The 14557-nt window shown below is 38.1% G+C and overlaps 1 protein-coding gene across 3 annotated transcripts in view; it reads right to left on the reverse strand.

Annotated features, from left to right (window-relative positions):
• The window catches only part of LOC100740564 (MAP7 domain-containing protein 1), a 199446-nt gene extending 190412 nt beyond the window's left edge, over positions 1–9034 (reverse strand). For 2 of the 3 annotated variants that reach the window (XM_033324504.1, XM_033324501.1), the window contains exon 1: positions 8382–8439. In XM_033324504.1, the coding sequence (XP_033180395.1) occupies positions 8382–8424 (43 nt within the window). In that variant the 5' untranslated portion in view covers positions 8425–8439. Of the gene's footprint in view, positions 1–8381; positions 8455–8904 lie in introns of those variants that run through there. The other variant, XM_033324498.1, reaches the window with a different exon arrangement.
• Positions 9035–14557: the final 5523 nt, after the last annotated feature.

A 14557-nucleotide genomic window follows, 5' to 3' on the forward strand; every position in this document is an offset into this window, starting at 1 on the left:
TATTTTTTTTTTTTTTTTTTTTTTTTGTGGCAATATCGCACACGCATTACACTACGAAGATGGAATCAAGCGTAGCTATGGTCGAAACGATTACAGTCGATATATCAATGATTGGTCTCGATATTCCCCGTCCGTTTTCTCCGTCACGCGATATTACCGCCTCTGGCTACCGAATTAACATCAGTAAAAATGTTCGATCTTTTTTTGAAAATATGAAGATACCATTGAATATCATTTTACATTAATAAAACTGAGAGGCTCGAACGAACTCTATATAATGGCAACTACCGCGATATTGTACACTTATATGTAGATACATATTAATACATTTCGTACCAGGTAAATATTTGTTTTTCATACAATCAGTTTGCAGCTAGTAACATAAAAGTATATCTTCCTCCTATTGATTGAAATATTTTTTGTAAAGAGTAATTATCAATTTAAATATAGAAACTTTCTTCTCAAATACATGACATTTTACGTAATAGGATTAAGTAAAGGAATATACACATGAAAAACACGTACGTTGCGTGACCGACGCGAAACATCTACATAATTTGCATTTCCTTGCAATACTTGATTACAGCTCGTATTCATTTGCGCTTCGCATATACTGCATATACAATCGTATATTTTATCCCTTCATTAATTTGTTAAACATCTGGAATCTTCATCTTGTGAATTGGATAATATGGCAATCAATTTAGATTTGTCTAACAATGAAAGAAACTACCTACTGCAGTCTGGTACAGACGAACGGATCTATATAATTTTGTAACGGCGTAATAGCATATTAACTGCGCACATAATTATCTACGTATTTAGATACAATTTGAACAGTCAACGGTAATTTTCATGTTGCAGTTAAAAGAATGAAATTTTTGCATGATCTTACTTCGACGGTCAAAGACCGTACGTATAAATGTGATATTTATAAAATTTTATTTGCTTTATAAATATGATATTTCTTTCCATTCGTGGTAAATTCACCTATCGACTCTGGCCAGCCTGAGACTTTGTAGACCTCGAATACTCGTTTGTTCGTAGCGTTTCGTGCTCGTTACATCTTGCCACGGGTCACGAAGGCGTAGAGCAAAACGGGGAATGATGTAACGCAAAAATACGAGCGCGAACGAGGAGCGGGCACTCGCGGCAAATTAGTCGGCTTCTAACGAGAGAGGCGCAGCAATTTGTTGAGCGTTCCACGCAAATAGCTGTGCGAATAGGTCAGCCGTGTAACGCGAGCGCCGACCAGCCACGCAACGCTCCGCGAGATCGGGCTACGTAAAATCGATTTATTATCGAAAACACGTCAAAGACCGACGGCCCGTTCGAGATTCCTCGATCGACTAATGCCATTTATATTCCGTCTCTTTTTCACTCCTTCTCTGGGTATTTAAACTTTCGGAGAGAAACCCCAGATTGCGCAATTGCAATTAATTAAAGCGCTCCGCGTTGGAGAACCATTAGGACGAGCGATCATACCGTATTTCGTGAAGAAATAGATTCGATGGAATTTTGTTACGTCGACGTGTGTTTCACCGGACACGTTTCTAAAATTTCCTCGCTTCTCGAGCGTAGTTTAGCTTAGCTCGCTATAATTGAATGCAGATTTACACCCGGCTCGGAATTAACGTGCAAACTCGAGTAATTGTTTGCAGGCATTTGCTAAATGTTGTAGCAATATCGTTGAAATACATGATTAGAGCGGACACGTGATTTACAAGTGACAATATTAGAGTGTGATTTAGCTACGATACGTGAAATACGTAATATTTGTAGATAATAATGAAAAGGGGAAACTAATCTAATTCGAATCTAAGTCAGACACAAAGTACGAGACCACAGTGACATAAGAGTATGATAACTATTGCTCAATATGTGTGCCAAGTCTCTTCCATGTATATAGTCGCAGTTGATTCAATTCAATTCCTACAGCTGAAACTATTTATGCAATATGGGAAATTTAAATAATTTTTCTAGTGACACAATGGAAGAAATTTCAGGAATTAGTTTTCGAACACATATGAAATGTTTTTGTTTTTATTATGAGTTAAAAAATGTTGTTAATATATCCTATTATTTTAGTAAACATCAAAAGCATTTAACTCTACAATAAGAAAGAAAGTAAAGAAGATAATCATAGTAGCGATATTAAAATCACAATATTATACAGTGTTTACGTAATATCAAAACGTATCAGATGTAAAGGAAATTTCAAGCGTCCGAAAAATAGCAAATTCTGTATGGATCTATTATATAAACCTTATCTAATTATGTAAGCTTCTCCCTGGTATAACAGAGATTAAAATACTCAAATAGCGTACATAGAAAAAAATACATTCTTTGTAAAAGAAACTGCTACAAAAAAAATAACTGACCTTTACAAGAGATCATGGTTGTGAAGTAAAATATTTATTATTCAGCAGTCTTTGATCGGGACTTTATATAATCTTCTTTAATAATATGTCTGACAATTTCGTGAATTCCTATTGACTTTGTAAACCGTTCTGTAGACCGTAAAATAACATCGACTGTCATACAGCGAAATCGCGAAGCTTCTAACACGCTGCACGCCGAAAAGAGGAAAACATTGCCCGAAAACGAAATCATATTGCCTCGCTATACGATGACCCCGATCATAAACAAAACATGATCGTAACGAAGATATCTCGAGCGAATATCTGCAAACTGTGTCTTATTCGTACCTTCGGCTTCAGCTTAGTCCACAATGGTCATATCGTAGTGATTTTCACTTCCCAATTCCTTCCGAAAACCTTCCAAAAATTACACATGTGAACCTTACTCGAGAAATACTCGGATAAGGTACATATATTGTAGTACGTGGAATACAAAATGTTTGGTCTGGGTGTGTTTTCTTGGGGATACCTTAGGTCGCCAAAGCCAAGAAGGAGGGTCATTTTTTACAAAAATGAACGATTTTAAAAATTCGACAGAGTAAGCCGTACAATCGATTAAGAGTACCAAATTCTAAAAAAGATACCGTCCATATCCATGAGAACATCACGCATCAATAGGTCGACCGAAATTTTTTATGCCCTATTTCCATGTAAAACGACTCCCATTTTCGACTTCGGCAATCTCAAAAAAATCGTGCAAAAATATCATTGTAGCCGAATATTTTACAGTGCGGATACTATACTAGAGCTTAAATACTCCTTAAATCGTATCCAAATTCGCCCATTGATTTTCGAGATTAGCCGACCGAACTTACCGGGAAATTTATTTTGTACTATATACATACTATAGATCGTCGTACGAATCAAAATATGAATATGTTAATATACGTGCACCGATGTATTAAATTAAAAGTTTCCGATTAATACACGGATATATTAATTACACGTGTAATAGAGACCTCTAATTAGAATCCATAAACTACCAATTTATTTGTGCTACAGAATCAATGTAACTATACCCTATGGAAATTGGAGAGTTTACTCTTTAAAAATTCTTCAATTATTAATATTTACTTGCTATAAAAACCGTAACTATACGCTTTTCTATACCTGACACTTTTACCAACGTTCTTAAAACACGTGGTTATAAGAAATATATTTAAAAGTGACAATATTCCAATATACTTGAAGCACGATACATGAAATACATAACACTTGTCAATATCGCTTTTCCAAACGATCTAATGTAATTTGATTCTAAGTTATAGACAAAATACGACGCTGACATTGCGCTGTAACAATTTGTAGCCTTTTATACGTTTGTCTGGCTGCTTTCAATCACAGATACATACATATTTAACGCCACTCACATGATTCATGATACGTGTTTCTAATATTCAATTACGCGGCGTGAAGTCACTGATTACGCCGCGGAACGCGCGCACATTACAAAGTACGGAATAATAATTCTCTTCTGGCCAACATCCGCTCGCCACAGCTCGCGTGTGGGACGCGTTACCGCGAGAATCGTTTCCGCGTTTCGGCCCGTTGCCAGTTATGCAAATGCAATTAGAGTAACGGACAGATGACAATCGAGTGCAGAAATTAATCAGATCTCGATTAATCAGATGACTTTTAGTCACCGATCGTATCAACTGAGAATAGTTCAATTATTGCGATTCAAAGGGTTATCTGAACAATCTTTTGACTCAAATTGGAAATATACTGTTACCTTGAAGTGAAAGATTGGTAATGTTATATTAGTCAAAATGATTAATTCGTAATTTTTCCTAAAAATTTTGTAAATTTAAGATGGATTCTGGAGATTCTTTAATAGGACATATTATCAAGCAGAGGAAGGTAATTGAGGAGCTCGTGACAAAAGCGGCTCTTGTCAAATTTTGTGACTTGGAGAATAACGTATTCTGTTACACAGAAATTGAATTCACAAAAGATAGTATTTTATTGAATTAGAATTACCTTGTTTTATACAAATTTTTGTCATGGGAACCACAACTTTAAGATTTATATGTTTAAATATAGTTCTTCCGCGACATAGTTATAAATACCTACTGGTCTTATAAGAATTATATAGTAAATATAATTTTAAATAATATAATAAATATTTTGTTAAAAGAAAAATCGAAATATGTATTTCAGAAACTATAAATGCTAGAGTATCTTTTGTTTTCTTACAGAAACACGAAATAGACCAGTTTGTCTCAACGAGGAAGCAATTTAAAAATTAATTCGTTCGTCATTTCTCGTAAGAGGACAATACATTTTAACACAATGAAAGAGTACATTTGTTGGATTTAATTTTAAATTATAAGTGCACGAAAATGTACTTTGTACCGTGTCTGACTGACAAAATTCAATACAAAACGAGTCTATTGTATACAGAAAAAGAATCTATGCTTCTCGTTACATTATGCAGTATGCAAAATTCATACTTTAGCCATTGATAATTCTATCAATGACTACTTTATCTGGGATCGATAGCACATATAACAGTGATGTATCCTTCTGGTTACCACTTAGAATATTTAGAAAGAAAAAGTATGGTTCGCATCAACCTTACACCCAGTCGCCGATTAAATCATGCTTTCGGCCAGGTCCGAGCCAAATTTACAATGGAGAATTTACATGCGTTCAAAGGGATTTCGCTTATCGGAAGAAACACGACGAATGCACGAGAGGATTACCGAGATAGGAGAAAACTGAAGAAAGGTAATATAAAGCTAGAAGGAAGAAACATCCGCGGAGGCTCTACACTTACCGAAGCATTTCAACGGTGTAATCTATGATCTCGCGAAATCTAGACTATCACGAGAATGGCGCATACAAAAGGAAACGGCAGCTGCACTTTTCTGGCCTAGCCTGAAAAGCGCGAGGAACAATGGCCCGTGAATCGCGGCGCGACAATGCACGCGTAGAATGCTTTGGTTCTTTCTAGATTTTGGTTTGTCGTATCGTAACGCTGCCAGCGTGCGGATCTGGATCAACGTATATTGTACTTATACTTATTTAAATATATTTCTATTACACGTTCATTCACGCGTTGTTCTAGCGGATAACCTCAACACGGTTCAAGCTGCTTATAGAGCAACTAAAATTTTTTTGTTAGTGTCAGTGCTTAGTACTTGGTACTTAAGTACTAAGCACCAAGCACCACGCACCAAGCACCAAGCACCAAACACCAAACACAAGGTACTAAAGTACTAAAATGTACTCCCGAGTACTAAAGTACTTCAGAACTTCAGTACTTCAACTTCAACCTCTACTTCAACTTCAACTTCAACTTCAACTTCAACTTCAACTTCAACTTCAACTTCAACTTCAACTTCAACTTCAACTTCAACTTCAACTTCAACTTCAACTTCAACTTCAACTTCAACTTCAACTTCAACTTCAACTTCAACTTCAACTTCAACTTCAACTTCAACTTCAACTTCAACTTCAACTTCAACTTCAACTTCAACTTCAACTTCAACTTCAACTTCAACTTCGAACTCAACTTCAACTTCGACTTCGACTTCGACTTCAGTACTTTGGTGCTTCGGTGCTTTAGTGCTTTGGTACCTTGGTGCTTTGGTGCTTTAGTACTTAGTGTTTAGTGTTAGTGTTAGTGTTAGTGTTAGTGTTAGTGTTAGTGTTAGTGTTAGTGTTAGTGTTAGAAGTAACTTTACATGTGAGAACGACGAATATAATTTCTCTTTAATTAATAGAACTGCTGATCTGTTCAGACTCTAACCTTAAAGACGAGTATCTATTTAGAAGCTACGTGAGGAAAATATAATAATACGAATACACAATGATGATGACAGGATAAAATTACACACCGTTGCAGTTTCACGTAAGCAACGGGTAGATGCCGGCCTCAAGATAAAGCTACCACGAATCGCGACAATCAACGAACAAATATTTGATTTTACCCGTCAAACATGACGGTGCGTACCAAGAAACGATACCACGAGCACGAGGCCTTTTGATACATTCGAAAGGTGAACATGATGCAAAGCACAAATTTGGAACCAGCCTTCCGATGTGTAAAAATCTTCACATTGCCAAAGTACCAGTACAAGTACAGAAAGGAAAACAAGGCGCCAGCTGTGCTTCGATCCAAAACCGTTAGAACAATGCTAAGTAAACGTAACAATACGACCAATTCTGTGCTTGCACAAACGAACGACATGAAACGTGTTCCTTTGAGCAAACGACGAACATGTACGGGGATGGAGGAAGAGAAACGTTTGGGTTTTTAAATGTGCAGTACGGTTTCTGTTATTGACCTAGGCCACGACTTATGAACACGCCTTGCGGCAGCATGCGTCACTCATCGAGCAGGGCACGTGCGACGTCTTTGAATAATCGCTAGGGTGGATTACGAGTTATTCGTGCGATGTGTCGTTGTGACCATAGGGCAATGAGCCAAAGACCACTGATTCACTTATCTCGCAAGATCTTGCGTTCAAACGTAAAATGCAAGATAGTTTGCTTGATGATTCATTTGCGAATCTGTACGGTCACTTCGTTAAGCTTCATTTACAATGATTCGTTTAATATTCAGAACACTTACAAATGCAAGTAAAATTTGTTAATTTTGCTATTGCATTACACGATCAGTGTTTAATTTGAGAGAAACTCAGTGGTTAATACTTTTGCTGATATTGACGTATAAACTACATCATTTCGATCATTTAACAATACGCAGTTGTGTTGATGCAATTATTGCGATTTTGTTTCTGTTTATAGAATAATTTAGAAAGACAATCGACAGTATATTGGAACAAACGTTATTGCTTAAAATAAAGACACATCCCTAATGAAAAAGATACAGGATGATTCTAAAAAGGAAGTAGCTGTATTTTGAAATTTCATCTAGTTCGATTCATTTAAAGCGGAACGCTAGTTTTTAGTTAATCCCATCAAACGATTCGCCACGTTTACCGAACCATTTTCATGCTTTCTATAGTTAAAAAAAAATTTCGGGTCAATTGCTGAAGCACATGTCCGGGTTGTGAAAGCGGCGGAAGCCATGTCGGAACCACGTCGAAACGCGACAAAGGATCTCGCCTTGCTGCCGCCTTAAAAAGCACGATAATATCAAGGAGACAACAGAGTACGGACATATGGCCTTTGTTCCACCGTGAAACCAGTTCTCAATGCAACGTACAAAGAATTTCATCGTGAAATCGATTAGTCGGTAAATGGTCTTTGCCTGATTCGTACCTCGTAACAATGTCACTGGTGTCACGGTGGTTCGGAGCGCTAAATAGCTCGTGGAATTTTTATCATCGCGGTGAATTAAACGGCAGGACGCTCGTTTCGTGTACCGTTGTCTGTTCTGTACAATTTAACGGAATAATCCATAGGACCGGTTGAACGTTGCGAGACTGCAAACTCGCCGCGACGAATTCAAACTGAAAGTTTCTCGACCAGTTTGCATAAAAACTTCCGCTCTGACAATAACGGTCGTTCGCATAATTATTCTACCTTTTTCCTCCATTTTCTATCGAACAGTGAACATATTATTATACAAGGAAATAGCTAGATTCTTCGAAAACATCGATCGTGTTTTCTAGCACGTGTTTCCATGAACTTTGCGTTACATTCAGCAATTTTCTAAAAAGAGAAGGAACGTACGTGTGTTTTACGTACGTGAAGCTAGAGAACAGTTGCAAAAACTAGCGAACGATCGATAGCAGCATTACAAAGTTACCCTATAATAAACGTTCAGGGAACGTGAAACGTAACGTTTGTTTGCTACTTACGTTGCATTAATCATGCCTCTGCTACTTTTAGTGTCATTGGAGAAAATAATTGTGTCACACTGCGTGAATATGCAAATTGATATGATATGAAATTGGTATGAAATGATAACTAGGTCTCGTTATAGAACAGTTAAGTTAAAAAGAAACGGTAATCCATTTACACGAAGGTTTGTTGTGTATCACATACCTAAATCAGTTTGACCGTAGTCAGCAAGCATCGCCACGACCATTGCGAGCACTCACGAGCCTGCCTGGATGAACTGTTTCACACCAAACATCGTTTAAAATCGAACGTGACGACGAATATAACAATTGTAACTAATCGAAATATCTCGTCGAGAGGAAAGAGGAGACGAAAATCCCGATGACAGCAACTGATTGACCGAAAAAGGTAACTAGGACAAATTGAATATTAAAGACGGATTGAACGTAAACGATGAATCATCTGCCTAGAATAACGTGTAGGCACATATTGTCATAGAAACTCTACGTCCGATAGTTTCTTCGTTTTCCATTATCGACTCGAATAAATACCTCTCCGAAATAGCACGAACTCGTAGATCGCGATAACCTTAGATCTTTGCAAACGATTTTTCCTTAAGGAACAAATAATGGCACGAGGTTAGAGATCAAAAAGCCGTGTCTCCTCTTTTCTTGCGGAATAGAACGAGTAGCATACGCGGAAAAATAACGTCGAACATGTGCCGTACCAACAGACGACTACTTTCTCGATTGTCTCGCGTGTCTCGAGAATGCGAGAGCGGGAATTCCGTCGGCTCGCGTCCTTGACTTTCGCGTGGAAGACGCGTAACTGGTTCGTCCCGCTCGTCCAGGATCGCGATGAACGAGATTCGTTCTACGACTGCGTGAAGCTGAGTGCGGCCTCCACGATGAATCAACCCCCTTCCCTCATGTCGAGTCGATGCACCATGCTTCCCCCTTCCTCTCTTTCGCCTTCTCGCCACCTCCACCCCCCATAACCGCTTCGCGGACCTCTACTCCGCCCCTTCACCTTCGCGATTCTTTCACCGTCTTAGTAAACGTACCAACGTGGCCGTTGCGTTGCGACGCCAGGCGTCCGACCAACCAACACAACCCTGCTCCAAGTACCACGAAAACATAAATATTTCCCGTATACCTTTAATTTATTAATCGGAGAAGACGAATTAACTCGCCGCCCGATTTCGCTCAGTTTTCTCGAAGATAACGAAGGCCATAAAATAAGTCTATTTAAAAATAGAATTGCCTTCCTATCGTCTGTAATTTCTTTATTTATAGATGTCCTATTTTTTACTGTGTCGTTTCATATTTGTTTTAAACAAATTACGTTCCATTTACATTTAAAAGAACTGAAATTCAACTAAAACTGATTTTCTTTGGTATCTATGTATTGATTCCATAATTGTAATAATGTCGACAGTGACGAGGGAATCCGTTTAACAGATTAATCCACAAATTCCTTTAATGTTCTACTACTCATTCACTTTTCCCCTCGCACGTCAAACACACGCATACCTATACATATATCTAGAGACGGAGGTAACTGAATGTCTGCCAGGATCAATGAACCGTTCAACAATTGTTTCGCCTCCAGCGAAATCATACGACGCACAGAACAGCTATCGATTCTCTAATAAACGAGAAACATTTATAATTCTTCGATGGGCTATTAAAATCGCCAAAAGTCTAAGAATCTAATAGTCGATCGAGTAGCACACAACGCAACAGAAACTTCAGATATATTTATTCGTTATATTCCAATGCATTATCCTGAATTTCTAATAAAGTAAATTAATTGTTGTAAGTTTCTTAAATCGCCCCTGCACTGTTCAAAGAAAGCGTTAGTCCTCTCTAGCGTTACCCATACGCACCAAACATTGGAAAGGTTACGGAAAAAGCCAATTGAGATAATTCAAGACAGAACATTACTGGCGGAATTTCTGTCAGGCCGAGTGCTATAGGAAGACGAGGGAAGGATGCATACAGAAGGTACGAAGGTTGCGTACCGTCTGCGGATGCAGGCAGCTCTTCTTTTTTCAGTCGAGCCCTGGGACATCGTGTGACGACACTAAACAGGCAACGTGCCAACGACTGAGTCAAGCAATGCGTCAAGAACGCGCGCAGGAAGCACCTAAAAGTTGGAGAATCGTGGCCCCGTCCCTACGACACGCGACATCTGGTCGGTTTTACGATTCCTAGGAATTTTGTATCGCCAGCCCTAACGAAATATATGTATATCGTGCACAATATATATACATCGATTTTAAACAAAACGTCACGTTACCGGAGAAAAATATTTGTACATTGAAGTTAAGTATGCTCGAATATAACGCGAATGCTTCTTCTATTCACATTCTGACTATCCACCGGCGAGACTATAATTATCACATGCCTGAGGTTCGTAGGCTAACACGTTCAAATCGCCACTCTTATTCAGCTTTCCCTAAATATAACTTACGTAACGAGAACTAGCTTCAGTGACGCGCGATATCCAAACTTTCCGAAACATAACAGTCACGCAGAATTTTGGCAAAAAATATGATTTCCTCTGTGATGCATTATTTGGACAACGTATAAACTAAGGTTTTTAGAAATATTTATTAATCCTTAAAATCCGTGATTTCCAGCTGAGTTATTCCTATGACTCGAATTTATTCAACTTCCCGCTATTTTCACGTTCCACGTTAAAGTTACTACCAGTTTCACAGTCATTTTAAATCGATACTAGCTTAATCGACTAGATAATCATGTACACACTCAGACATGTAATCGATAAAGTGTAGGTTAAACAGAACTTGGTTAAGACCCTTGTAAATTTCCCAACGTTCTTCTGAATCATCCTCTGCAAACAGAAATACATATTGCAATGATAAGACAAACTTTTACGAACCTTTCGTTTCAAGATCATCAAGTAAGAATTCGCGTGGATGACGAATGATTGAGAATAGAGAGGACGTTTCTGCCAGAATAGTGATAGCAAGAGCGACACGATTCAGAGAAAACACGAATGATGAGAAACAAAATCGTTGAAGAGTTGAGAGAGAACCAAAGCTTAAGAGATCCTGGTCGTGTTAATCTGATTATTATTTTCTCAAAATTATTACACAATTCTATACATTTTCGTTGCTTTTCAACGAATATAAAACATTAAATGTATATATTTTTTTTCTTTTTTCGATTTAACCTATTGTATTAACTGCGAAGTTCAGTTTGAAAACTCCCTTACGGGGTGCGCAAATAAAATCAAGCAATGACGAGTATACACGTCGACCGCAGAGTAAATACTCCTATCATAAAATTTAAGAAAAAAATAAAGCAAAAAGAGGAAGGATTACATTTTTATTGGATAAAATATTAACGAATCATTATTGGAAAAATGTATTGTTATTAAAGACTTAAAAATTGCCAAAAAATTATAAAGTACACAAAACAATTTGAGGAATAGCCGATGCATTGGGGAAAATAATCAACTCAATTGACAAAAAGCAGTACATTATAACCGAGCATAACCGATATACCAAAGAGGATAATCAAATAATCAAACCTTTTTTTTTAACACACTTTGAGTTTTTATACTAAATGCTAATTTTTTTCTTTTTTTACACGACAAGTATACACGTCGAACGGAGTTAACTAGTTAAAAAGATACTCGTATCAAAACTCCCATCGAAGCTACGAAATTTGTACAAATTCCTATTTAATTCTGCATATTTTAATCCCTAAATGGGCAGTAAATTAAACGACAGTCATTATAGAGTTAAATTGTTATTATCTCCATCTTATCGTTATATGTATAGTTCCTATTTTATATTTAACGAGTGCGAAATCTGTCCGCGGTTCTGCGATCATTTCGTTCAATTTCGTTCCAAGGAGTAACGAACGAATACAGTGGGCCGATGACACAGAAATCGTCAAAATTAAGTCCGAGTTGAACAGACGCAACACGTGAAAACGTGGAGTATATGGGTTTCTCGAGAGACATCGAACTTTTCTCCGACGATTTCTCGTGGGGCCTGGCCATCAAGAGATCGCATCCACGCTGCATACCGCATGATCCACGTGCGTTACCGTGGAAGGAAAGTTCCGGTTAGTCACGTACACTGTGTGACGCATGCGCCAATTTAAGCCGTAATAAATCGTACGAACAGCCAATTTGCTCGTTCTTCTATGCACCGAAGTCAGCGGTTCTTTCTACTTTCTGTAGAAATGACATCGATAATCATCTTATCTGGCTAGACACATTGATATCGAATACACTTCGATCGCGAACACATCGAGCGAATCGTGACGTTGAATTTTTACCACGGTCGCGATGATACTCGAAGAACTGGTATGATAGGCGAGATAAAAAAATCAACTTACGTAAGCAGCGCCTCGATTGAGTCTATTAAACCAGAGATTACAAATAATTGTCAATATAAATAAATAATGGATTAATAAGTTATTAACAGTTATCTGATTGTACCAGGTCTATTATTATGGAACTCTGTATGTAAGTTTTACAGTAGAAGTACTGTTTGTAGCGTTGCTAAACACTACTCATGTTTATAAACATAAGAGCGGCGAAGAATTTATGGAATAACTTAGTGTTTATGTTTACCGCAAAATACTACATATATTTGAAAAGAACGTAGTGTATTCTGTTTACTTACGTACAGAAGGATCGTGACACGACTTGTGAAAACGTTCTTGACAATTTATTTCGAGAACGTCCAATTAATTTCGAAAACATTTAAATAGAAGGCAAACGCGAGAGTAAATTTTGCTAAATTAACGAAGCTCAAGACTATCGAGAAGATCATTTGCTCGAAAGGTAAGCTATCTATATGTAAACGAGGACGTATTGGTTCTTCTCCATAAAAATCGTTCGGTGACGAAGCAACTCTCCGACGAGATTCGACGTCGAAACAAAAGAGGTATACATTGTGGTGGATGAATTTGTCGCGACGATACTAAAGTACGTGTCCATTGCACGAAACAAACAAGTTAGAGGTACGAAAAATGCACGAAGTATCTATCAAATGGTAAAATATTATAATACTATAATATTATAATACAAAGCGAATTATTAACTTAGCATAACTTAGCGTAGACTAATATAACGACGTGAGCAAAGATTGCGACGTTAAAACATAAGGCAGAATGACGAAACGATGCGTAAAAAATCGAATTCGTTATTACTCGTTATCGACGCTTACAATTACAGTCTTAATTACTACCGTGATTATCTCGCGAGTTTCGCTTTTTTCTCTCGCCATACCGAGAGATCTTCAGAGAAACGTCTAAAGCAAGGCAGGAAATGCTGATCGAAAACGGTGTTCGGTCAACGATTACGTAACGGTGTTAAAATAATTAGTGCATATTACATAGCGCAGCGTTACACTCGTAATTAGTATGGTCATCTCGTATGGAGCAGCTAGAACGAAGCGCTGATTTAGATCAGTGCAATAATACCTTGTGTGTCTAAGGACTATAACATACGGTGTATTCGTTAGAAAACCCGAAGATATCGTCGAAGATCGAACGCGGCAAAGTAAGTTATAGAACAAAGTCGTAGAGATCGCATTCGCACAGGACAACGAAGAGAGGGCACGATATTGATTCTACTAAAGCACGAAGAACGCGCGTGGAACTGCGCCACGTCTCCCCGGACTAGGTACTTATCAATAGAATGGGACGATTTATTAAACGGTCAGAGCTAGAGCCTCCCCTTCCTTTACCGATTCAGTGTCGGACAAATGCCGACTAATTTAAAACGTTCTGCATCGTTTCCTGTTTATACCATCCCTCACGTGGCCGTGGCAAACCATCGAAACTTTACACGACACAAGGACACCGCGCGCTCTTCGTTCCCCGTTCGTCCTAAATATTACACGATATCTACGCTAAGACGGTGAATGTCACGAAATTAACCATGAATTTCAAACAAAACATTGATCTTGCGTATCAAAGGAAGAAAATACATAGGCGGAACAAAGATAAGGCTCGTCAATGAGCCTGAATGAATAGCGTCTATTTACATGTCAGAACGAAAGGACAGATTATCAGCGATTCTGCTTAACAGTAACTGGCGCGTACTTTCGCGCGTACCAACCATTCGAACCACTAAAGTGGAACGAGACGAGGAGCATCATTTGCAGCACGCACGCTGTCGAGCCCTCGAAAGTCGATAATTTGCTCGTTTAAGGATGCGTACGATGTGTACGAATCGGAGGGATAAAAAAAAACTGAACGGAACCGAGAACGGGATTGAAATAGGGAGAAGAGTTATTTCAGCGGTTACTACATCGTGGCTTGACGTTGAAAACGCGGCTTCTGACCACGCCAAAACAATGATGTACCGTTACCGAACGCGGTTCTACG

This window comes from Bombus impatiens, unplaced genomic scaffold, assembly GCF_000188095.3.
Source record: "Bombus impatiens unplaced genomic scaffold, BIMP_2.2 scf_3474, whole genome shotgun sequence".
NCBI lineage: Eukaryota > Metazoa > Arthropoda > Insecta > Hymenoptera > Apidae > Bombus > Bombus impatiens.